This window comes from Heptranchias perlo, chromosome 4 (assembly GCF_035084215.1).
Source record: "Heptranchias perlo isolate sHepPer1 chromosome 4, sHepPer1.hap1, whole genome shotgun sequence".
NCBI lineage: Eukaryota > Metazoa > Chordata > Chondrichthyes > Hexanchiformes > Hexanchidae > Heptranchias > Heptranchias perlo.
In genome coordinates this window covers 80,608,527-80,635,773 of record NC_090328.1, presented here as the reverse complement: position 1 = coordinate 80,635,773, position 27,247 = coordinate 80,608,527, and the positions used below count along the sequence as shown (strand labels likewise).

Here is a 27,247-nt window from a genome sequence, read left to right as displayed (position 1 = left end):
TGCTAAGTACTGCACATAAGAAGGAAAAATAAGCAATACATGTTCTCTATGAATGGTGTTGAAATAGCTAAGGGTGAAGCTGAATGAGATCCAAGAGTCTTGGTAGACTCGTGCTAAACATGTCCAACCAGTGTAGAGCAGAAATCAACGAATGCTGAAGTACATAGCCAAGCAGAAGAATACAAGTCAGAGGAAGTCATGATCAAACTGCAGAGTGCTTTGGTCAGATTACACTTTGAGTGCTACGTATAGTTCTGGTTACCTTGACAAAAGGGAGACATTCAAGCACAGGAGGCAGTGTAGACAACAGCTACAAGACTGATTCCTGGTATGAAAGGTCTAAATCATGAGGAAAGACTGGAAAAATAAGAATTTGGAATTTTGTTTCTGCAATGTGGATCAGCTACTTCAAAATCTGGCATGTCATCAAACTTAGGTCCACTCATGGGGACGCAAGCAGCATTTCCACAGAAAGCACTGACAACTCGGTCGGTGATAACATTTGACGTTTTAACTGGTTACATGCCTGAAGACATCTTTATTGCTGATGAAACTGGCCATTTCTTTTTATAAGCTACACTAATGTAGAACACTGGCTTTTATCAATGAAAAATGCTGAGGTGGCGAGAAAAAAATTAAGCAGTGAGTTATCATGGTTTTCACTAGCATGACTAGGGAAGGGAAGCAAGCTGCTGATTAGGAATTCCAAAAACCTCTCATATCTTTATGACATTGTTACTCTGCCTGTAACCTACAGAAACAAAAAGGCATGGATTCCTCTTTTTCAGGGGTGGTTGTATAAGAAATAGCAGGAGTAGGCCATACGGCCCCTCAAGCCAGCTCCGCCATTCAACTGGATCATGGCTGATCTTCAACCTCAACTCCACTTTCCTGCCCGATCACAATATTCCTTGATTTCCCTAAAGTCCAAAAATCTATCTATCTCAGCCTTGAATATACTCAAAGATTGAGCATCCACAGCCCTCTGGGGTACAGAATTCCAAAGATTCACCACCCTCAGTGAAGAAATTCCTCCTCATCTCAGTTTTAAATGGCTGACCTGTCATCCTACGACTATGCTCTCTAGTTCTAGACTCCCTAGCCAGGGGAAACAACCTCTCAGCATCTACCTTATCAAGCCCCCTCTGAATCTTATATGTTTCAATGAGATCACCTCTCATTCTTCTAAACTCCAGAGAGTATAGGCACATTCTACTCAACCTCTCATCCCAGGAATTAATTTAGTGAACCTCCGTTGCACCACCTCCAAGGCAAGTATATCCTCCCTTAAATAAGGAGACCAAAACCGTACACAGTACTCCAGGTGAGGTCTCACCAAAGCCCTGTACAATAGTAAGACTTCCTTACTGTTGTACTCCAGCCCCCTTGCAATAAAGGCCAAAATGCTATTTGCTTTCCTAGTTTCCTGCTGTATCTGCATGCTAACTTTTTGTGTTTCTTGTAGCAGGACACCCAAGTCTCTCTGAACACCAACATTTAATAGCTTCTCACCATTTAAAAAATATTCTGTTTTTCTATTCTTCCTACCAAAATGAATAACCTCACATTTCCCCACATTGTACTCCATCTGCCACCTTCTTGCCCACTCACTTAACTATATCTGTTTGCAGACTCTTTGTGTCCTCCTCACCGCTTACTTTCCCACCTAGCTTTGTATCGTCAGCAAACATGGATACATTACATTCGGTCCCTTCATCCTAGTCATTAATATAGATTGTAAATAGCTGAGGCCCAAGCACTGATCCTTGTGGTACCCCACTAGTTACAGCCTGCCAACCTGAAAATGACCCATTTATCCCTACTTCCTGTTTTCTGTCTGTTAACCAAGCTTCTATCCATGCTAATATGTTACCTTCAACCCCATGAGCACTCATCATTCATAACAACCTTTTATGTGGCACCTTATCGAATGCCTTTTGAAAATCCAAATATTCTACATCTACAGGTTCTCCTTTATCTACCCTGCTAGTTACATCCTCAAAAAACTCAAATAAATTTGTCAAACATGATTTCCCTTTCATAATATGATCAGGCAGAGTCAACATGGTTTTATGATTTTCTAAGTGCACTGTTACCACTTCCTCAATAACGGATTCCAACATTTTCCTGATGACTGATGTCAGGCTGACTAGCCTGTAGGTCCCCGTTTTCTCTCTCCCTCCTTTCTTGAATAACGGGTTATATTTGCTACCTTCCAATCTGCTGGGACCAATCTAGAATCTAGGGAATTTGGGAACTAATGCATCCACCTCTTTTAGAACCCTCGGATGTAGGCCATCAGGTCCAGGGGATTTATTGGCTTTTAGTCCCATTAGTTTCTCAAGTACTTTTTCTCTACTGATAATTACTTTAAGTTCCTCACTCTCATTCGCCCTTTGGTTCTGGTATGCTTTTTGTGTCTTCTACTGTGAAGGCAGATACAAAATATTTGTTTAACGCATCTGCCATTTCCTGATACCCCATTATAATTTCTCCTGTCTCAGCCTCTAGGGACCAACGTTTACTTTTACTACTCTTCCTTTTTACATACTTGTAGAAGCTGTTACAGTCCAGTTTTATATTTCTTGCTGGTTTACTTTCATATTCTGTTTTCTCCCTTATCAATTTTTTGGTTGTCCTTTGCTGGTTTCTAAAACTCTCCCAATCCTCAGGCTTACAACTCTTCTTGGCAGCTTTATAGGCCTCTTCTTTTAATGTAATACTATCCTTAACTTCTTTAGTTCGCCACAGGTGGATCACTTTTCCCGTGGAGTTTTTATTTCTGTATGGAATGTATATTTGTTGAAAATATTGAAATATTTCTTTAAATGTTTGCCATTACTTTTCAACCGTCATACCCTTTAATTTAATTTCCCAATCTACTTTAGCCAACTCGCCCCTCATACCTATGTAATTGGCTTTATTTAAGTTTAGGACTCCAGTTTCGGACTTAAATACCTCACTCAAACTCAATGTGAAATTCTATCATCATATGATCTCTCTTCCCGAGAGGGTCCTTTACTGTGAGATTACTAATTAACCCTGTCTCATTACACAAGATCTAAAATAGCCTGTTCCCTGGTTGGTTCCACAACATATTGCTCTAGGAAACAGTCTCAAATGCATTCCATGAACTCATCCTCCAAACTACCTTTGCCAATTTGATTTGCTCAGTCTATATGAAGATGAAAGTCCTCCATCATTACTGCATTACTTTTGTTACAAGCTCCTATTGTTTCATGATTAATACTCTATCCAACGGTATAGCTACTATTAGGGGGCCTATAGACTACTCCCACCAGTGTTTTCTGCCCCTTGTTATTTCTTATTTCCACCCATACTGATCCTACTTCCTGATCTTCCGAGCCAAGATCCTTTCTCACCACTGTCCTTAGGTCATCCTTCATTATTAGGGCTACACCCTATCCTTTTCCAGTCTGCCTGTCTTTTCTAAAGATCATGTACCCTGGAATATTTAGTTCCCAATCTTGGTCATTTTGCAACCATGTCTCTGTAATGGCTATTAGATGCAACCCATTTATCTCTATTTGTGCAATTTATTCATCCATTAAGTTACGAATGCTCTGAGCATTCAGATAAAGAGCCTTTTTTAATTTTGACTTTCTACCATTTTTTCCTTCTTTGACCTTACTTGTTGGTGCTCTATTATTGGTAAACTCTCGTTCCCATCCTGCCACATTCTGCTTATCTTTACCCAAATCACGACACTGCTCTGTTGCCTTTTCTCATTAGATTTCTAAATTTCCCCTCACCTGACCACCCCCCACCCTCCCCTTTTTGGTTTTAAGCCCTATCTACAGCACCAGTTATTAGATTCGCCAGGATGCTGGTCCCAACCCGGTTTAAGTGGAGCCCGTCCCAACGGAACAGCTCCGGTGCATCACTTTCACGGTAGTAAAGTTGCCTTGATGGAGATTCTTTGAACTGCCTGCCTCTAAATGCAACGGAGCTAATATTTTAGCCACCAGTGAATGGTTGAGCGATTTATGTTACGATGCAGCCCGACAAGAAATGTTTGGTGTTTTTTTTTAAATTTGTTCATGGGATGTGGGCATCGCTGGCAAGGCCAGCATTTATTGCCCATCCCTAATTGCCCTTGAGAAGGTAGTGGTGAGCCTCCTTGAACCACAGCAGTCCATGTGGTGAAGGTTCTCCCACAGTACTGTCAGGTAGGGAGATCCAGGATTTTGACCCAGTGACAACGAAGGAATGGCAATATATTTCCAAGTCGGGATGGTGTGTGACTTGCAGGGGAACTTGCAGGTGGTGTTGTTCCCATGTGCCTGCTGCCCTTGTCCTTCTAGGTGGTAGAAGTCGCGGGTTTGGGAGGTGCTGTCGAAGAAGCCTTGGTGAGTTGCTGCAGTGCATCCTGTGGATGGTACACACTGCAGCCACAGACCGAGGCTGTAATGAGATCTGGAGCCGAGTGGTCCTGGCGGAACCCAAACTGAGCATCAGTGAGCAAGTTATTGGTGACTAAGTGCCGCTTGATAGCACTGTCGACGACACCTACCATCACTTTGCTGATGATTGAGACTAGACTGATGGGGCGGTAATTGGCCGGATTGGATTTGTCCTGTTTTTTGTGTACATGACATACCTGGGCAATTTTCCACATTGTCAGGTAGATGCCAGTGTTGTAGCTGTACTGGAACAGTTTGGCTAGAGGCGCAGCTAGTTCTGGAGCTCAATTCTTTAGGACTATAGCCAGGATGTTGTTGGGGCCCATAGCCTTTGTTGCATCTAGTGCACTCAGCCGTTTCTTGATATCACGTGGAGTGAATCGAATTGGCTGAAAACTGGCTTCTGTGATGGTGGGGATATCAGGAGTAGGCCGAGATAGATCGTCCATTCGGCACTTCAGCCTTGTCTTTTGCACTCACGTGCTGGACTCTGCCATCAATGAGGATGGGGATGTTTACAGAGCCTCCTCCTCCAATTAGTTGTTTAATTGTCCACCACCATTCATGACTGGATGTGGCAAGACTGCAGAGCTTTGATCTGATCCGTTGGTTGTGGAATCGCTTAGCTCTGTCTATAGCATGTTGCTTCCGCTGTTTAGCATGCATATAGTCCTGTGTTGTAGCTTCACCAGGTTGGCACCTAATTTTTAGGTACTCCTGATGCTGCTCCTGGCATGCTCTTCTACACTCCTCATTGAACCAGGGTTGATCCCCTGGCTTGTTGGTAATGGTAGAGTGAGGAATATGCCAGGTCATGAGGTTACAGATTGTGCTGAAATACAATTCTGCTGCTGCTGATGGCCCACAGCACCTCATGGATGCCCAGTTTTGAGCTGCTAAATCTGTTCTGAATCTATCCCATTTAGCACGGTGATAGTGCCACACAACACGTTGGATGGTGTTCTCAGTGCAAAGACGGGACTTCGTCTCCACGAGGACAGTTCGGTGGTCACTCCTACCAATATTGTCATGGACAGATGCATCTGCAACAGGTAGATTGGTGAGGACGAGGTCAAGTAGGTTTTTCCCTCGTGTTGGTTTGCTCACCACCTACCGCAGGCCCAGTCTGGCAGCTATGTCCTTCAGGACTCGGCCAGCTCGGTCAGTAGTGGTGCTACCGAGCCACTCTTGGTGATGGACATTGAAGTCCCCCACCCAGAGTACATTCTGTGCCCTTGCTACCCTCAGTGCTTCCTCCAAGTGATGCTCAACATGGAGGAGGACTGATTCATCAGCTGAGGGAGGGCTGTAGGTGGTAATCAGCAGGAGGTTTCCTTGCCCATGTTTGACCTGATGCCATGAGATTTCGTGGGGTCTGGAGTCAATGTGTTGAGGACTCCCAGGGCCATTCCCTCCTGACTGTATATCACTGTACCGCCGGTGGGACAGGACATACCCAGGGATGGTGATGGAAGAGTCTGGGAAGTTGGCTGAAAGGTATGATTCTGTGAGTATGGCTATGTCAGGCTGTTGCTTGACTAGTCTGTGAGACAGCTCTCCCAATTTTGGCACAAGTCCCTGTGTGAAGAACGATTGTCACACATGAAGCTGGCGTGCCATTTTCATTGGATGTTCGACAGGTAATCTATAATCCATTCACCATGGGAGGTGCAGAACGCAGAATCTCTTGCCAACTGCTTTCGACACTGTAAATTCACCTCGCCAGCAGGCGAAACAGCTGTATCTGGCACAGTTGAGGATCCTACACAGGTGCTCTGAAGCAGCAAACTTCTTTAAGCACACAGTTCTCTGTTGCGACTACCAGCAGACGAGTTTTGAATCCAATGTTTGTATGGGTAAGGAAGTCCTGTATCCACATTGCTGTTGATTCTGAGAGAGAAGATGCTGCTACTAGTGGGAGTGACAGTGAGGAAGAGGTCCAAGCGAGTAGATCTCGTGAGCAGACAAAGGTACCCCCCACCATGACCATGGTGTTCAATCGTGTGCCCGACAACTAAGCCAGATGTACCAAAGGAACTTGTCCCTGCACTAAACAGAATTGATAATTTTATGGACAAATGTGCTGGTGAGATGAACTTTGTATTGTTTATCTTATATAGTACTCAAGTTTTTAATCACGTACATTTCAAAAGTTGATTTGATGTTTTATGGTGTGTTTTAATATGATAGTGAAGTTTTGATATGCTGTTGCATTAAATTTGCTTAATTCAAATATTTTTTTGAAGAAAAAATAACTTTGAATTAAGACAAGTACACAAGAAACCAAATGTGGAAAAGGGCGATAAGGAACTATTCGGATAATCTGAAGTGTAAAAACAAAGTCAGATGGTCTTTAATTAAAAAGAAAGTTGGTAATCGTGAGGGATCATATTAGATTACATCAAAGCAGGAACAGTGAAAGTTTGCTCCAGTACAAGCAGACAGAGAGTTAATGACCCAGATAAATAAACTGTGGCACAGCCCACCACAGCAAGATGTGCTTTCTCTCAACGTAACTCTTTCCCCCCTCCCCCCACCTTCACGAAGATAAGTACTCCTTCCCATTGTTATAGTTTTCCTCCCCTTCCCCATCCCACCTTCCAATTAAGCCCCACTTTAATCCTGCTAGACCTGATGAAGGCACTTAGTCTCGATACCCCATGTGCAACGCCACAGGAAAACATTTATCAAATCCACAGCCAAAAACTTCCCAAAATGGTTCATTTACGCATATGCACAGTGGTGCAGAAAATATAGTCCAATGTTTTCACTGAAATGTTGGAACAAAGCAAAAAGGAACAGAATTTAGCCTGGTGTCCTTCCATTTAACACACTATGTACAATGCACAATGGCAACATTTAGCAACTACGACTAACAGAAATATAATAATGGTAATTGTTAAACTTTGCGTCTTAGTATCAATTGCTAACACAACCGAATTGTGTTAACAAGAATCAGATTATATATCATATCAAGGGATATAGACAGGTTAAGTGAGTGGGCAAAAATTTGGCAGATGGAGTATAATGCAGGAAAATGTGAATTTGTCCACTTTGGCAGGAGGAATAGAAAAACAGTATATTATTTAAATGCAGAACTCTGAGGTAGAGGGATCTGGGTGTCCTAGTACACGAATCACAAAAAGTTAGTATACAGGTACAGCAAGTGATTAGGAAGGCAAATGGAATGTTGTCATTTATTGCATGGGGAATGGAATATAAAAGTAGAGGTGTTTTGCTACAGTTGTACAGGGCATTGGTGAGACCACATCTAGAATACTGTGTGCAGTTTTGGTCTCCTTATTTAAGAAAGGACATGATTGCTTTAGAGGCGGTTCAGAGAAGGTTCTCTCGACTGATTCCTGGGATGAGGGGGTTATCTTATGAGAAAAGGTTGGACAAACTGGGCCTGTATACTCTGGAGGTTAGAAGAATGAGAGGTGATCTTATTGAAACACATAAGATCCTGAGGGGACTAGAAGGGGTAGATGCTGAGAGGATGTTTCCCCTTGTGGGAGAGACTAGAACTAGGGGCCACAGTTTAAAAATAAGGGGTCTCCCATTTAAGACGGAGATGAGGGTAAATTTTTTCTCAGGTTCAATTTTTTCTCAGAATCGTGAGTCTGTGGAACTCGCTTCCCCAGAGAGCGGGGTCATTGAATATTTTTAAGGCTGAGTTGGATAGATTCCAGAGTAACAAGGGAGTCAAAGGTTACAGCAGGTAGATGGGAAAGTCATAATCAGATCAGCCATGATCTCATCAAATGGCACAGCAGGCTCGAGGGGTCGAATGGCCTACTCCTGCTCTTAATCCGTATGTTCGCAGTAACGACGAAATTGCTATAGTCAATTCTGTTCTGGATCCAACGTATTCTCTGTGCCACTGTCACGATTATAATTCCCAAGACAGTGAAATAACGTTAACAGTAGTAATGCAATAATGTGGCAGAATCAGTGTACTACAAACAAAATACTACATTGAGTGCTTTGTTGCAATTTCTTGTGTTCCTCAACGCAAATCCCAAATAACACTATTATTCTCCATGCATCCTACTTCAGCTAAAATGGCACAGTACTGCAGGTTGCAGCCTTCTCTGCGGCCATGATCAATGCATGTCTTAAAGGACTAACCAGAGCTGCACGTTGTGTGGTTGGAATATTCTCCCTATATCCTATAAGGAACATTCAGTTACAAATAATAACTTACCTTTGGATTGTATTCTTTCACAGTTAGGAGAGATGATAACACACTTCAGCTTTTTCAGCTTCAGGTGTTTCAAAACTTCTCTCAGCCCCATGACAATCCTGCGTTTTTTCTTAGCTTTAATTGGATCCTTTTGGTACAAGCGATCTTGGAAACGGACAAGTTCCTTCAGCAGGTCAGTCACATAATTATCAACTTCTTTACTGAGCACCTGGCTGCAATATCTGAAGGAAAAAACATGCACATGGTGAGGTAATATACCAAAATTACAACAAAGTACATATAATGTAAGGAACAACATGGTGACATTGTTGGTGCGTAGGGGGGCGGGGGGGGGGGGGGAAAAAGAGAGAGAGAAAGAGTGTGTGTTGGGAAATTTGCACTCACTGTTCTTACCATGTGACAACAAGCAAACCAGAGAGGCAATTTAGAAATTTGCATCACAGAAAACATTAACAGCCTCAATATTCGAAACTGTAACACAATCTTGGAGCTCGGATGACTATGAACTATAAGTACAAAGCTGGAGTGGTTAATAAAGTCATCTGAGCTCAGAAATTGCAGTACAACTAACTTTATATGTATTATAACTTATTATAATCATAGTGCAAAATCAAAAAAGTAAAGCCATTATCACTACCACTTAGTTATAAGTTTCAGTGCAATGCTGCTTTTTAAAAAAAATAAACTTTGCAGTTAACTAAGTGTTCGGTTACCAGCGCTATTGCGACATGTATTAATTGAATTGGAAGCTGTTTGATTAGCTATAGAACATATGTTGACACCAGTCTAAATCATCACTAGGACACACAGTGATCATGTACTAAAGTTCACAAGATTACAAGAGGTCACTGCTGAATAATTCACATTCCTTTTATTACTTTCAAATGAAACCAGACTCATACCTAGATTTGCTATCAAAGAAAACATGCCTTTTTAGGTGACTTTAACATAGAAAAATATATGCTAAACCAGAGGAGATATTACAAGGAGTGACCAAAAGCTTGGTCAGAGTTGAGTTTTAAGGAGGGTCTTAAAGAAGGAGGAGATGGAGGGGTTTAGGCAGGGAATTCCACAGCGTGAGGACTGGGCAGCTGAAGGCACAGCCACCAATGGTGGTGTGAAGGTGCTCAAGAAACCAGAGTTAGAGGATCAGAGAGTTCGGGGCGTTGGGTTGTAGGGCTCTTAAACAGACAGTGAAGGGCAAGGTCACAAAAGATTTAAACACCAGGGTGAAAATTTGAAATCTGCGGCAGTGAAGGACCGGGAGCCAATGCAGGTCAGGGAAGACAGGGGTGATGGGTGAGTGTGACTAGGTACAGGCAGCACAGTTTTTTGGTTTAAAAGGTGGTGAAGGACGGGAGGCCAACCAGGAAAGCATTGGAATGATCGAGACTGGAAATGATCTATAGAGAAATTAGATAGCATTAAAATAATCAAATAGTTTAAAATGTCTTTTATAACTAAGACCCTGAAGTACTTTGTGATAACAAGTGTCTACATGTTCATTTGTTGGGATGTTTCAGATTTAAAGTCTCTGAACACCAGAACCTAAACAGTTTCATAAACAGCGTAGACAGTTAAAAACTGTATTGGGGCGGGGGGGGGAAAAAAGAGAAAAAGTTAAGAAAATCATGAATATTAGACCCTCATTCTCATAATCACATTAGCACGCTCTAAAAGCATTATAAAATTATAACATGTGCACTCTTCAAAGTCTACACTGACAAAAGCTAGTAAATCTAAAAGTAAGAGTTCAACTGTGCAGAGTCACTGTTGAACAAACCTATTGTCTACAATAAATATGGCAGCAGGCTTGTGAAAATATGATCTATCAACTTTGGACTTGCATAATCAATCAAAATGTCCGACCCAAAAGTTCAAATGCTCAATTGGATGTTTTTAGAACCAAAATTAAAGTTTCTCTACACTGGTGCAGAGTGGAGCCTTGACAGAATACGGTCAAAAAGAAACTTTAAAAAAATACCAAAATGGTGAATAGCTAAGTCCTACAGACAAGGAAGGTGCCAGGTTCAATGTTCAGCTTATGTAGAATTAGCTGATTTCAGCCAGGACAGCAGTAGGGACACTAGAATTGAACCACCTCCCCTTGACATTCAATGGCATTACCATCACCGAATCCCCCACCACCAACATCTTGGGGGTCACCATTGACCAGAAACTTAACTGGACCAGCCATATAAATACTGTGGCTACGAGAGCAGGTCAGAGGCTGGGTATTCTGCGGCGAGTGACTCACCTCCTGACTCCCCAAAGCCTTTCCACCATCTACAAGGCACAAGTCAGGAGTGTGATGGAATACTCTCCACTTGCCTGGATGAGTGCAGCTCCAACAACACTCAAGAAGCTCGACACCATCCAGGTCAAAGCAGCCCGCTTGATTGGCACCCCATCCACCACCCTAAACATTCACTCCCTTCACCACCGGCGCACAGTGGCTGCAGTGTGTACCATCCACAGGATGCACTGCAGCAACTCACCAAGGCTTCTTCGACAGCACCTCCCAAACCCACGACCTCTACCACCTAGAAGGACAAGGGCAGCAGGCACATGGGAACAACGCCACCAGCACGTTCTCCTCCAAGTCACACACCATCCCGACTTGGAAATATATCGCCGTTCCTTCATAGTCACTGGGTCAAAATCCTGGAACTCCCTTCCTAACAGCACTGTGGGAGAACCTTCACCACATGGACTGGAGCAGTTCACTACCACCTTCTCAAGGGCAATTAGGGATGGGCAATAAATGCCAGCCTCGCCAGCGACGCCCACATCCCATGAACGAATAAAAAAGAATTGACCCAGCTCCCTTAGTTCGGAGTGGGGGGGGGGGGGGGGGGAGCAAATTTCCCCCACTCCTGATCACTGTCTGGAAGTACACACAAAGCTGGGTGAGAAAGTAAGCTGTAAGGAGGAAGCAAAGAGTCTGCAAAGGGATACAGACAGGTTAAGTGAGTGGGCAAGAAGGTGGCAGATGGAGTATAATGTGGGGAAATGTGAGATTATTCACTTTGGAGGAAGAATAGAAAAATAGAATATTTTTAAAAAATGATGAGAAACTATTAAGTGTTGGTGTTCAGAGGGATTTGGGTGTCCTTGTACACAAAACACAAAGTTAACATGCAGGTACAGCAAGCAATTAGGAAGGCAAATGGTATACTGGCCTTTATTGCAAGGGGGTTGAAGTATAAGAGTAAGGAAGTCTTGCTGCAATTGTACAGGGATTTGGTGAGACCTCACCTGGAGTACTGTGTACAGTTCTGGTCTCTTTACCTAAGGATGGATATACTTGCCTTAGATGGCAGTGCAACAAAGGTTCACTATATTGATTCCTGGGATGAGAGGGTTGTCCTATGGGGAGATCGAGTAGAATGGGTCCATACTCTCTGGAATTTAGAAGAATGAGAGGCTATCTCATTGAAACATAAAAGATTCTAAGAGGGCTTGCTAGGGTAGATGCTGAGAGCATGTTCCCCTGGCTGGAGAGTCTGGAACTAGGGAGCATAGGCTCAGGATAAGGGGTCGGACATCTAGGCCTGAGATGAGGAGGAATTTCTTCACTCAGAGGGTCGTGAATATTTGGAATTCTCTACCCCAGAGTGCTGTGGATGCTCAGTCATTGAGTATATTCAAGACTGAGATCGATAGATTTTTGGACTCTAAGGGAATCAAGGGATATGGGGATCGGGTGGGAAAGTGGAGTTGAGGTCGAAGATCAGCCATGATCTTATTGAATGACAGAGCAGGCTCGAGCGGCCGTATGACCTACTCCTGTTCCTATTTCTTATGGTCAAGTGTGTTGTGTTGGGTGAGGATAGAGTCACGCTCAGTTGTGATGCCTCCTGCTGTGGGGTAGCCTGCACCTCACCAAGAATTATACATGAATAATAGCCACTTGGGTGAGGTAGGGGAAGGTGATTGCGTCAGTGGACCCATACCCTGGCACACAGAGGGAGGTGAGGGAATTCAGAGAGAAAGTTGGCAAGAGAAAGAACAAAGAATAAAACAATATTAATAAGTAAACATTCGACGGGGAGAATGACCTTTGTTGTCACTGAAAACCTCTGAAGTCAAATGGAGCTTTTCACCACTTAAAAGTGCCAGTGCATGATAAAATAAAGGCTACAAAATATCAGAGAGTTCACACAACTGCAGGTGGAAAAGATACCTCATCCTGTTGAAGACTGTGAAAGCATATTTTTATAACATGTAAATCATGAATGTTGCAATAAAATGCTAAAATCTTTGTGGTTAAGAATGTACAAAAATCCCCCAAGCAGCAGGAACTTTATGAAACCAGATGCTAGCCTTATAATCTCAGCACTGTGAGCAACAGACGGTGACAAACAAAAAAATTGAACCATATATTAAAAAAAAGTTCCCTGTTGTCTCACTTGCAGTTCACTTGTCCTAATATTAGAAAAGTAAAAGCATAAATTGTTAAGTTCATATAAATTAAAGTATCTTCACAAGGATTACTGAAGCATAAACCTAAAACAAAACCACGAACACAGCTAATTTCTGGTACTCAAGGTAAGGACAACCATGCTGGGGAAATTGAACATCTGACTTTGGATTCATTGATGGCATCAAGCTCACCCAGATAGGAACATAGGAACAGGTGTAGGCCATTTAGCCCCTCAAGCCTGTTCCACCATTCAATGAGATCATGGCTGATCTGTGACCTAACTTCATATAGCCATCTTAACCAAAGGTATGAAGGGATATGGGGCTAACAAAAATCTATCAATCGAGCTAGCATCAACTGCTGTTTGCAGAAGAGTGTTCCAAACTTCTACCATCCTTTGTGTGAAGAAGTGTTTCCTAACTTCATTCCTGAAAATCCTAGTTCTAATATTTAGGCTGTACCTCCTAGTATTAGACTCCCCAATCAACGGAAATAGTTTCTCTCTATCTACCCCATCAGTTCCCCTTAATATCTTGAAAACTTTGATCGAATCACCCCTTAATCTTCTAAATTCCAGGGAATACAACCCTAGTTTGTGTAATCTCGCCTCATAATTTAACCCTTGGAGTCCAGATATCATTCTGGTAAATCTACGCTGCACTCCCTCCAAGGCCAATATATCCTTCCTAAGGTGCGGTGCCCAGAACTGAACACAGTACTCCAGGTGTGGTCTAACAAGGGGCTTTGTATAGCTGTATTGCAACTTCTAACCCCTTGTATTCTAGTCCTCTATAGATACAAAGGCCAGCATTCCATTAGCCTTTTTGATTATTTTCTGTACCTATCCATGACATTTTAATGATCAATGTACATGGATCCCTAGGTCTCTTTGACCTCCACTGTTTTGAGCTTTTCACCATTTAAAAAGTACTCTGATCTATCCTTTTTAGGTCCAAAGTAGATGACCTCACATTTGCCTACACTGAAATCCATTTGCCATTCACTTAATCTATTAATATCTCCGTAATTTTATGCTTCCATCTACACTGCTTACAATGCTGCCTTTCTGTGTGTCATCTGCAAATTTGTATATGTGGCTCTCTATCCAGTCATCTAATAAACACAGTGAATAGTTGAGGCCCCAACACTGATCCCTGTGGGACACCACTAGTCACATCCTGCCAATTTGAGTCACTGCCCATTATCCCTACTTTCTTTCTCCTGCCACTCAGCCAATTTCCAAACCAGGTCAATAATTTGCCCTCAATTCCATGAGCTTCAACATTAGCTAACGGTCTCTTATGAGGGATTTTATCAAATGCCTTCTGGATGTCCATATAAACAACATCCTTAGACATTCCTCTATCCACTACTTTAGTCACCTCTTGTGGGAATTAGTGCAGGTGAGGACGTTTGCCATCGAGTACTGGACTTGCTAAAGTTTGTGAAGGGTGTAAGCAGGGAGGCTGGTGAAGAAAACTTTTGAGAAACCAATCCTCAAGAGGAACAATGGCAGGAGTGTAAGCAAGCAATGTTTCAGAGGTAGAAGAATGCAGTCTTGGTGATGGATGGGAAGTAAAAAGTTCAGCTCAGGATTGAATAGGACATGGAGGTTACATACCACAGTATTCAGGCTGAAAGAACAGCTGGGGAGGCCAATGATGTCAGAATCAGAGACATGCACAACACATACAGGATTTGAAATCAGATAGGCAGCTGAAGAGCATAGTGATAGCCTTGCAGTTAATGGTAGTGGCAACATTGAGCATTGTTGGTGTAAATGCAGAAGGTGAACATATACTTGTGGATGATGTGACCAAGAGGTAGTGTGTAAATGATGTACAGGAGGGCACTAAGGATAGAATCCGGGGGCTTTCTGGAATTGACTGTGCAGGCATGGGAGAGGAAAACTGTTTGAATAGAGTGGGGTGCTGTGGAGATGGACCACAGAGGAGAAAGTAGTTAACACTGTCGAAGACAGATTAAGGAGGATGAAGAAGGACAGTGAGTTACATTCGTAGTGGTTGCACAGGATTTCACTGATAAGGGTGGCCTGGATGCTGTGAATGGAATTTGGAAAAGGGACTGGCTAGAGAGGCGAGCGCATAGTTGGGTGGCAATGGTGAACCTTGAAGAGAGAAAATTTCTGGTTCTGAAAAGGGATGTCATTGATACTAGAGGGAAGGGAGAAGTTCATGAAGTCAGCAAGAATGGGAAGTTACACAGGCATTCGGAGTTAGGGTAGGAGAGAAGCGGCAGAGTGTTTATGAAAGGAAATGGTTTTGGGATGGGGGAAAAGGGACTGAGATGGAAGGTAGGCTACGAAGACCGAGGAGAGTAGGGAGAGAAGGGGTGGAGGAGCCGAGATGAGTCTCTGATCTCTGCAAGTCTAGTGAAGGGTGCATATGTTTGATCTTTAGTGGTCTAATGTCAGTATGCATCCCAGTCCCCAATAGCCCAGCAATGCTCATTTCATGGACATGCACGGAGCTTCGTGTTCAAACTTTGAATTCAGACGATCAGAATTTTGCAGTATGTACTAGTAAATTAAGGGACACTTAAATATGAAACTCATTCCAACATATAGTATCAGAATTTCACTTACTCTCTAAATCGTCTGCTATGTATCTTTGGACGAATGGGATTCATCAGAATGTTTTCTGTCCAAGTTTCTTCAGAATTTTTTGGTGCTTCAGAAAGGGATTGTAAATTTTGATAAGGTGATGAAGGTGCGGAATTAGCCAAATCTTCTGTTGAATCTAAACCACAAATATTTAAGTTAATGTAACTTAGAGTGTTCTATAATGCAAGCAAACAATGTAAAATATAAAAGAGAAAATTATATAGAGAACTAATGTTTTTAAGGTCACAATGAGTGGTATACACAGCAAAAAAAAACAGCACATACTACTAAGTATTTTCATCAAAGGCATTCTGCTAATTAGAATTAACAGCAACAGGCCCTTTAACCGTGCTCAAAAACTCCCTGTAAACTTGTCTTGCAGTTGCAAATCCTGCTTTCAGAAAACTCCATGCAGGAGTATAGAAATTTGTACACACACCAGCTGATCTGTGGTTCCCTCTCTTCCTCAACCTAGCAGTCATGGGACTTGAGTGCTGATATCACCCTTGTAGGAAACAATAAACTTGGTGCTTCTATGCTCTGGAGCAGTGCGAAAATAAAAACATGGCACCACCAACATGAGAATAAGTGAAACTCTGAATACCTCTGACTGATTTCCTCCATCACTGCCAAAAAAGCATTGAAATATATTTGAGTGCAATTGCATACATCTTCCTTTGCCCATGACACTACAGCCTGGAGTCAACTTCTAAGTGTGCACTTTTATTCCAGTACTTGTGCTTTGCTATAGGAACAAAGCACAAAGATGTTGACTAGGAAGGCTTAACAGATTAAAAGGCTATCCTACTTCAACTAACAATTTTATGCCCATTGTTCAGATTTTCACTGCAGTAAACTATTTCTAGTTCTTGGCCTTGAAAAAGGTTTGGAATTTTACAACACATTCCTGACTTTCATGACTGAAATTCTACTTTTTTGTTTAAAAGCAAACTTGTAATTCAACCCAAGCATTCTACGTGTGGGAACTGGTCTGTATTTCCCAGCCCATGCCAGGCCTACAACACTAGGGATTAATTCAGGAATACTATTTTGGGAACAAATCATTATTAGCAAAATGTGTATGCGAAAAAATTAACACCAAATAAAGAAACAATTATTGTGTTAGGTTTTCCACATATTAAGCATGAATGAGTGACAATCTAGCAAAGTTCCATCTGTGACATGCAATTGCACTCAAATACATTTCATACATACTAAAAAAAAATGTGGTGTCACTGTAAAAAGCTTTTTAATGTTCAGAATATTTAAAAAGTAACCCAGGTGGAACCACAGACTGATTATGATACAAACAGCATGTGCACTACCCGTATGCTGCTTCAAACAGAAAGTCACCTGTTACAAAAATTCAAGTATTTGTGGTGATCCAACTCACTAGATAGTAGCAACCAATTCTGCTATTTCTGGTTTCAAATAGCATGCATTACATCTGTTTGGTGAGAAACATGGAATGGTATTAGCTGGCTGGAGTGTCATGCTGTTTTGATCCTGCACTATTGGGTCTAGTGGCACACTGAAGTTTCCACTGCACAGGTGCCAGGAGTAAACCATAAAGCTGTTGAGTGGGATTTGGTATCAGTGCTGGAGATCAAACATCAGTAACATTTTGCATCGGTGAGAAACCAGCTTTTTCCTCCCAATTTTCTCCCTTCCTTTCCTAAAAGTGTTGGATGCAGTTATACAGACACCAATAGCTCTCTGGTCCCTCATCAAATGGCCGCTCTTCATGCATGTACCTAGACAGCAATTGGCAGCAGGCCATTTGACCATGAGGGTATAGCAGCCAAGCTCATCACATGAACTTTCCAGCAGGAATTCTGGTTGATTTTCCCCTCTGCAGTGTCCCTGATGCCACCCAGCTAAATTTAATTAACTCAGCATCAACCCATAGTAGAAGGCTGTTGGAAGTGATCGAACCATGCAGTTCTGCGAGGCTCACTCCTCAACTCCTCAACTCCACGGTGGTGTAAGATGGTTGTGGAGCCTCCTCAGCTGAACAGATCACAACCCCTCCCCACCACTGAGCATCATTTAACTGATCCGCCTCCTCCTCTTCTCTCTTAATCTCCCCACTCACCTCTCCCTTTTCCCTCCTTCTATTTCACCTCCCTCCCTATGCTTCACTGCCCTTCCTTCATTCATTCCCCTTCTCCCTACCTACCTCATGCTTTCACGTTCCCCTCCTCCCTCACCCCACCTTCCTCCCTTTTCCCATCTTCCCTCCGTCTTTCTTCCCACCTCCCCTTGTCTTTCATCTGCCTCCTCCTTCCTCCCCCTTCTAGGTCCCTTTTTATCCCCCACCCTCTAACCCTGCTTGACATGAATACATAACTAGTGAACAAAAATTTTTTTTTTTTTTTTAAAAGAAGACTTCACTGGTCGGTGCAGAGGTGCTGAAAAGTTGACCACCACAAATGACTGCAGCCTCTGCTGTTGCCGGTCTGACCTGTTTCAACAGGACACCTTTAAATAGACATTGGCTAGTTCACCATTGCTGATCCAGGCATTTCAATCAGATTCCTATGGATATTTTATAAGGCTTAACGACTACAGAAAAAGTGTGTAGCATCAGAATTTCAGGGATAATATTCATTCCTATTCAGGGAGGAGGGGACACAATACAAGAAAGGCCACAAAATGACTTACCATTTAATTCAGCTGTTTCATTTTGTGTGTCCAGAGTCACATTCTGATCCAAAATGAGTGCTCGAGTCTCCTGAGTAGATGTTATGTTGCAACTTGATGGGATCAGCCCCTTTTCCTCTAGCAAGCGCCGCTGTTTCCTTTCTTCTCTTTCCTTCAAAATAATCTAACAGAACAAGATTAAAATCATAATTTTATATGTGAGCAAAGCACAACCAAACTAGAGACAAAATTCCATCCAGTGGAAAGTAAAACAAAATATATATGTGAACGTTTCTGGTACTCAACTGTAGATCATAGAAAGGTATCAGTACAGGAGGCGGCCATTTGGCCCATCGAGCCTATGCCGGCTCTTTGTAAGAGCAATCCAGTTAGTTCAATTCCCCTGCTCTTTCCCCGTAGCCTTGCAAATTTTTTCCCTTCAAGTATTTATCCAATTCCTTTTTGAAAGCCATGATTGAATTTGTTTCCACCACCCTTTCAGGCAGCGCATTCCAGATCATAACTACTTGCTGTGTAAAAAAGTTTTTCCTCATGTCGCCTTTGGTTCTTTTGCCAATCACCTTAAATCTGTGTCCTCTGGTTTTCAATCCTTCCGCTAATGGGAACAGTGTCTCTTTATTTACTTTATCTAAACCCTTCATGATTTTGAACACTTCTATCAAATCTCTTAACCTTCTCTGCTCAAAGAAGAACAACCCCAGCTTCTCCAGTCTATCCACGTAACTGAAGTCCCTCATCCCTGGAACCATTCTAGTAAATCTTTTCTGTACCCTCGTGAAGGCCTTCACATCCTTCCTAAAGTGCAGTGCTCAGAATTGGACACAATACACCATTTGTGGCCGAACCAGTGTTTTATAAAAGGTTCATCATGACTTCCTTGCTTTTGTACTCTATTTATAAAGCTCAGGATCCCGTATGCTTTTTTAACAGCTTACTCAACCTGTCCTGCCACCTTCAAAGATTTGTGCACATATACGTGTCTCTGTTCCTGCACCCCCTTTAGAATTGTACCATTTAGTTTATATTGCTTCTCCTCATTCTTCCTATTATGTGGCACTTTATCAAACGCCTTTTGAAAGTCCATATACACAACATCACCCGCATTGCCCTCTTCAAGTCTATTACTATCCTCCTCACGTTTCACTACACTTCCATGTTTTACGTCACCTGCAAATTTTGAAATTGCGCCCTGTACACCCAAGTCCAGTCATTAATATATAATCAAAAAAAAGCAGTGGTCCCATTACTGACCCTTAGGGAATACCACTGTATACCACCCTCCAATCCGATAAACAACCATTCACCACCACTCTGTTTCCTGTCACTTAGCCACTTTCGTATCCATGCTGCCACAGCCCCTTTTATTCCATGGGCTTCAATTTTGCTGACAAGCCTATTATGTGGCACTTTATCAAACACCTTTTGAAAGTCCATATACACATCACCCGCATTGCCCTCTTCAACCCTTTCTGTTACCACATCAAAAAACTCAATCAAGTTGGTTAAACACAATTTACCTTTAACAAATCTGTGCTGGCTTTCCTTTATTAATCCACACTTGTCTAAGTGACTATCAATTTTGCCTCGGATTATTGTTTCTAAAAGCTTCCCTACCACCGAGGTTAAACTGATTAGCTTGTAGTTGCCGGGTTTATCCTTATACCTTTTTTTGAACAAGGTTTTAACATTTGCAATTCTTCAGTCTTCTGGCACCACCCCATATCTAAGGAGGATTATTTCTCAATAGACTTGACATCACAAATTGTATAGCAAGGGTGTCATCACATTAAGACGGAAGAATGCATTGATAAGTGTTGCCTATACAAAAATAGGGTTGTTTAATAATAAAATCTAGAAATCAAAAAAGTTACAGCACGGAAGGAGACCCATCAGCCCATCAAGTCCGTGCCAGCTCTATGCAAGAGCAATCCAGCTAGTCCCACTCCCTTGCCCTATCCCCGTAGCAGTGCAAATTTTTTCCCTTCAAGTGCTTATCCAATACCCTTTTGAAAGCCATGATTGAATCTGCCTCCACCACACCCTCTAGCAGTGCATTCCAGATCATAACCACCCGCTGTGTAAAAATGTTTTTCCTCACGTCACTTTTGGTTCTTTTGCCAATCAACTTAAATCCATGTCCTCTGGTTCTTGACCCTTCCGCCAATGTGTACAGTATCTCTCTCTCTCTAGACCCTTCATGATTTTGAATACCTCTGTCAAATCTCCTTCTCAACTCTAAGGAAAACAACTCCAGCTTCTCCAGTCTATCCACTTAACTAAAGTCCCTCATCGCTGGAATCATTCTAGTAAATCTCTTTTGCACCCTCTCTAAGTCCTTCACATCTTTCCTAAAGTGCGGTGCCCCGAACTGGACATAACACTCCAGTTGTGGCCGAACCAGTGTTTTATAAAGGTTCATCATGACTTCCTTGCTTTTGTACTCTAGGCCTCTATTTATAAAGCCCAGGATCCTATACGCTTTCTCAACCTACCTTGCCACCTTCAACGATTTGTGCACATATACCCCCAGATCTCTCTGTTCCTGTATGCCTTTTAGAATTGCGCCCTTTAGTTTATATTGCCTCTCCTTGTTCTTCCTACCAAAATGTATCATTTTGCATTTTTCTGCATTAAATTTCATCTGCCACGTGTCTGCTCATTCCACCAGCCTGTCTATATCCTCTTGAAGTCTATCACTATCCTCCTCACTGTTCACTACACCTCCAAGTTTTGTGTCAGCTGCAAATTTGGAAATTGTGCCTTGACCTCCAAATCATTAATATATATGGTCCTAGCAGGGACTCCTGGAGAACACCACTGTATACCTCCCTCCCACATTATCGCTACTCTATGGCTTTTGCACCTTTAATTTCCCTGCAAATTTGCTCTTCTATATCCTTCCCACTAGTTGATGGCCTATAGAATACACCCAATAGTGTAATGGCAGAAATGTCAAAGTTATTGACACACCGGGGTTTATATATGATGTTGCACTAGGTTTTCACCATATTCAGTCTTCAAATTTCTCATCCTTTTGTATAAATCCCTTCGTGGTCTCACTCCTCCCTATCTCCAGCAATGCAGCCCCCTCTCTCCTCCCCAACTCTCCCTTCTTCTGACCCTGGCCTCCCTTTGCTCCACTATTGGACCAACACTCTGGAATTCCCTCCGCCTCTGCAGCTCCCTCACCTCCTTGAAGACCATCCTTAAAATTCACCTCTTTGACCAAGATTTTGGTCCCTCATCCGAATAGCTCCTTTTTTTAAAAAAAAAGCTTCGCACCATTTTTTTCTCCTTATGCATGTGTGAATTGCCTTGGGATGTTTTTCTATATTAAAGGCACTATATAAATGTAAGTTATTGTTCAGTATTGTGGTAAAATGCTTTCAGAACCTCCTTACTTGCATCTTCCAAATGTCAAAGTATAAAAACAGAAAACAATAAGTGTTTTATGAAAAACCCTGGGTGTGACACACACAACTAGCAATCCCCAATTTGTTCCCTACTATGATGCTACATCTATTAGCCATTAGACCATAGTGTAGTTTTCAAACATACATTCTAAAAAATCATATCTTGTCCAATGCTTGGCATTAGCAACATCACTTACTAGACTGTTAACAAGGAAGCAAAACATTTGTCTACCAACGTAAGCAAAAATATTGTGCAGCACAAAAGATTTGTTTATGGAAGATATATTTTCTGTAAGTTAATGTAGGATAATAAATAGTTAAATGAAAGATCAATAACCCCCAAACAAGGGTCTGTTGGTTTTTAAAACCTATCAATCAGTTGCTGGTTAGCTCTCTAGTATGGAGTTTCTAATTTCAACTGTCTCATCAGAAGTTGAATGGCAACGAACTCATCTTCAACTGCACTTAAACCAGACCACAAAAGAATACAATCCACTTTAAACCCTCTTCTTTTTAAAGTCTTGCCTACCAAATTGCATAAACAAAATCCATTATAATGCCCCACTCACAGCCCCAAACATTTCAGACAGCAGTTTGCATGTACTTCCTTCAATCTGGTGTACCATATTTGTTTCTCACACTGTGATTTCATCTACACTAGGGAGACTAAACACAGATTAAATTACCTTTTTGCTGAACACCTTCATTCTGTCCACAAGAGTGGCTTGAACTTTCCTTCAACTCATCACTAATTCCTCCTCCTTTACCCATTCTGACCCCACTGTCTTTGGCCTCCTAGACTGCTCTAGCCAAGCTAAACGCAGGCTTCAGGAAAAGTATCTCATCTTTCCCCTGGGCACACGGCAGCTTTTTCATTTGAATATTGACCATAGTAATGTCAGATCTTAGCTATATTCACCATTTTCTTTCCAGCATGGACTACCATGGCTATATAGTACATCTGGGGAAGGAGAAACGAGTTGACACTTCTGAATATGGACCCTTCATCAGAACAGCTTTGTCGTAGGTGGGCTTCTGTGTCCAGCATTTCCTGTTTTAGTTCTGATCTCATGTCTTTCCCATGCTTTATCATCTTAGCTATTTGCCCATTTTGCTCTTTTTAATGTCTTTTCATTGCCTCACTGAAATGATCTTTTTTACATTAATTAACAAGTTCCTGCTTCTCTATCAAGTAGGTTGCAGGTCATCCAACCTACTAACTTCTTGGTGATGTAGTATCTGTTGTCTTTTTTCCTCCCCTTTCTTTCCCCCCACCCCCCATTACAACTTACAAACAGGCTTGATTATTGTTCAGTTTTCAGTTCTGAAGAAGGACCTACACCTAAAATGTTAACCTGTTTTTTCCCTTTTATAGTTGCTGATGGACCAGCTGAGTACTTTCAGTAGTCTCTGCTATAGCAATAATATTTTGCTGCTAGATATCTTTAGGAAGCTTTCCAAAAGAAGATACAGGATTTATTAAAGGTGCAATGACACCTTGTGGCCAATTCATTACTGCACAATTGATTTTTCTAAAATTATATAATAATTGACAACTACCCATTATTGGACATTTTTGCTCTTTTCTGTGGTGTATAACTGGAATATCAATCAACTGCACACAAACACATATTAAAATTTAATAACATAACTAGGTCTGTAGAAATGGGGTAATTTGATTTGATGTGTAAACTGAACTGTCCAAATCAGTAGCCAGAATTTTAAAAAAGCAATTAACTATTTTGCTACGTTTATTCTGACAAGAAAGGTTCTTTACTGCCAAGAGAAAGCTCACACAAATTGTACTATAACCTTTCCCCTGGTAGGTGGCAGTTCCTAATACAATTTAGAAAAAAGTGACCACTTTTAATAGTTAATATGTTAATCCTCCATATGAAAAATGAGCACTGCCTTAAATGCATCCTCTGCTTATTTTCCACAGTCCTCATAAATGACACAGGATGATGAGAGAATGATGGATATAGAGAGTGTAGCAATACACTCATTTAATGCACCCCTCCCCACCCCAGCAGCCACTTCTTTTGCATATTTCCATTTAAATTTCTCATTTATTACTGGACTTAGGCTAAGGATCAAGAGCAACTACAATTATAATTACTTTTAAAGCTTTAAGAACTGGGGGATACCAAGGAAAGACATACTTCTCAACTTGCAATGTGCTAAAAGAGTGGACAAATGTAAGGAATCTTACAACACCAGGTTATAGTCCAACAAATTTATTTTAAAATCACAAGCTTTCGGAGATTATCTCCTTCGTCAGATGAATGAAGGAGATAATCTCCGAAAGCTTGTGATTTTAAAATAAATTTGTTGGACTATAACCTGGTGTTGTAAGATTCCTTACATTTGTCCACCCCAGTCCATCACCGGCATCTCCACATCATGGCTAAAAGAGTGGAACTCAGGTTGGTGCTTGTGCAAGGCGTTTTTTTTGTAGAACCACTAAATCGGTTAGTTTAGCAGGCTTGGGAGTCTGGTGTGCTGCTGCTGCTTTTCTCAGCAACATTCCTTTATGTCAGGGTGTTCGGATTAAAATGAGACAGTTGAGAAGTATGAATTTTGAGCCTTGCCTGCAGTATTCCTTCAACTTGTAACTGGATAGAATCTAAATAGGATCACATACTTTTCTCCAGCTACAAGTGGCGTGTTTGTTTTTTTTCTATAACAGGAACAGTATTCACACAACATGCATCCAACTAACCTTTTTCAGTGAAGTTGGTTTCTTAGCCTTTGGGACTTCTCGCTGTTTTCCTCGCTTTACTAAAGGAGCACTCGAGTCCAAGGGATTGTGAGGAACCTTTTCCTGACTTGAACTTTGAGGCTGTCTCTTCGATGTTGTGGGTTCTTTAGGAACCAATGGAAATGTCCCTCCAACTATAACACAAGATTATCAACAAAGAGGATAAAGCAAAAATTTTTTTAAAAATCTAGGAGGAATCATAATGAATGCTTAAAAAGTAGAATGATGTAATGCATGAAGTCCTAAATAGAGTAAGGAATCTCTGCTTCAAAATATACAACAGGATCAGAGGAAGAGAGATGGAACAGAGTAATTTCAATACTTACCTGCAAGTACTATTGGCTTAGGGGTGTGTTTGGACTTCTTCTCCTGCTGTTTTTGTTCTAGGACAGCTAGCATGTTACCAAAATCTAGCTGCATGGGTATCTTACTCTTTTTACCAGTTTTCTTTTGACCTTCCTAAACAAAAACAAGTTAATTGTCATTGGTATATTTGCTGTGTAAGTGCATTTGGTATTGTCATTACCCACAGTACCACCATTTCGTGTGTGGAATCAAAGTGATCTATATAAATTTTATACATGTGCATTAACAATCAGTAGTAGTGCTCAGTATTCCTCCTTAAGCAGGTGATAGAAACATAGAAAATTAACAGCACAGAAGGAGGCCATTTGGCCCATCATGTCTGTGCCAGTTGAAACAGAGCTACCCAGCGTAATCCCACTTTCCAGCACTTGGTCCGTAGCCCTCTAGGTTATGACACTTCAAGTGCAAATCCAAGTACTTTTTAAATGCAATGAGGGTTTCTGCCTCTATTACCCTTTCAGGCAGTGAGTTCCAGACCCCCACCACCCTCTGGGTGAAAAATTTTCCTCAGCTCCCCTCTAATCCTTTTACCAATTACTTTAAATCTATGCCCCCTGGTTATTGACCTCTCTGCTAAGGGAAATAGGTCCTCCCTATCCATTTTATCTAGGCCCCTCATAATTTTATACACCTCAATTAAATCTCCCCTCAGCCTCCTCTGTTCCAAAGAAAACAACTCCAGCTTATCTAATCTTTCCTCCTAGCTAAAATTTTCTAGTCCTGGCAACATCCTCGTAAATCTCTTCTCTACTGCAATTACATTCTTCCTATAATGTGGTGACCAGAACTGTATGCAGTACTCAAGCTGTGGCCTAACTAGTGTTTTGTACAGTTCTAGCATAACCTCCCTGCTCTTATATTCTACGCCTTGGCTAATAAAGGAAAGTATCCCGTATGCCTTTTTAACCACTTTATCTATCTGTCCTGCTATCTTCAGGGATCTGTGGACATGCACTCCAAGGTCCCTCTCTTCCTCTACACCTCTCAGTATCCTCCCATTTATTGTGTATTCCCTTGCCTTGTTTGACCTCCCCAAATGCATTACCTCACACTTCACTGGGTTGAGTTCCATTTGCCACTTTTCTGTCCAGCTGACCAGTCCATTGATATCTTCCTGCAGTCTACAGCTTTCCTCCTTATTATCAAACACATCCTTTTTGTATCATCTGCAAACTTCTTAATCATGTCCCCTACATTTAAGTCCAAATCATTAATATATACCACAAGAAGCAAGAGACCTAGTACTGAGCCCTGTGGAGCCCCACTGCAAACAGTCTTCCAGTCACAAAAACACCAGTCGACCATTGCCCTTTGCTTCCTGCCTCTGAGCCAATTTTGGAATCCAAGGGAAAGTGGCAAATTGGATCCATGGGCTTTTACTTTTTTGACCAGTCTGCATGTGGAACCTTGTCAAAAGCCTTGCTAAAATCCATGTAGACTACATCAAATGCACTACCCTCATCAACCCTCCTTGTTACCGCCTCAAAAAATTCAATCAAGTTTGTCAGACTGTTATCTGGGTTTAGACCAAGGCTGACAAATAAATGGTTGGAAAAAAAAAACATAATTCACCCTACATCTTTTGGAAAGATATCCTCTATATAACGTGCTCTTAAAATATGAGATTGTACAGATCGGGAATTAATATTTTGTAAGTAATATCACAGTGAATTCATTGAACTTCGCACAAGTATATAAACTTCAATAACAAGATCCCACATGATTGCATGATTACAGAACGATTTCCTCTGCGTTTTGAAGCATTTTAATACTTTTTAAAGGTTCCTGTATTAGTAAGTTTTGACTTGCATGGAACAATTGCTTTAACCTTAGATTTGCAGATCATATAGGACACTGCCCTTAGCCAATATTTCAAATGAAAATGGTGTGTGAGTCAGAGCAATTCTAGTCATTAAATACCATCACACTGCAATGTATAAGCGCCTTGGAACATTTTAATACCTTAAAGGCGCTATATAAATGCAAGTTGTTGTAGATTATGATAGTATGACTTTTTGTGTTGAAGCGTCCACAGTTTTCAGTTGGTTTACAACATAACCATAATTTAGACCTCAAATCATCCATAGCATGGGAGGTGGGAACCTCTACAAGTACAAACTCATCAGTGCCATAAGGCTTGCTTTAATAAGAATAATGATAATTTGGTCTCCAATGTGTGCTCCCCCATAGAACAATGACTGAGGGACTGCAGTCTTGACATTTTTACTGGTACTTCAACATGTGGCATCAGCATCAAAAGTTTGACTAGTTTAAAAAACATCTCTTTACTGCATTAAGCAAGGGGAACATATTTCAACTCCGTCTTTCTCACTTTAACACACCATCACTATGGCATATTAAAG

At 41.5% G+C, this 27,247-nt stretch overlaps 1 protein-coding gene across 3 annotated transcripts in view; it reads right to left on the bottom strand.

The window, feature by feature from the left end:
- Positions 1-27,247, bottom strand: part of LOC137321061 (selenocysteine insertion sequence-binding protein 2-like) — a 73,923-nt gene that overhangs the window by 7,690 nt on the left and 38,986 nt on the right. For all 3 annotated transcript variants that reach the window (XM_067983226.1, XM_067983227.1, XM_067983228.1), the window contains 5 exons: positions 24,845-24,977; positions 24,480-24,652; positions 18,345-18,507; positions 15,663-15,816; positions 8,632-8,852 (listed from right to left, as the gene is read on the bottom strand). In XM_067983226.1, the coding sequence (XP_067839327.1) occupies positions 8,632-8,852; positions 15,663-15,816; positions 18,345-18,507; positions 24,480-24,652; positions 24,845-24,977 (844 nt within the window). The remainder of the gene's footprint in view (positions 1-8,631; positions 8,853-15,662; positions 15,817-18,344; positions 18,508-24,479; positions 24,653-24,844; positions 24,978-27,247) is intronic.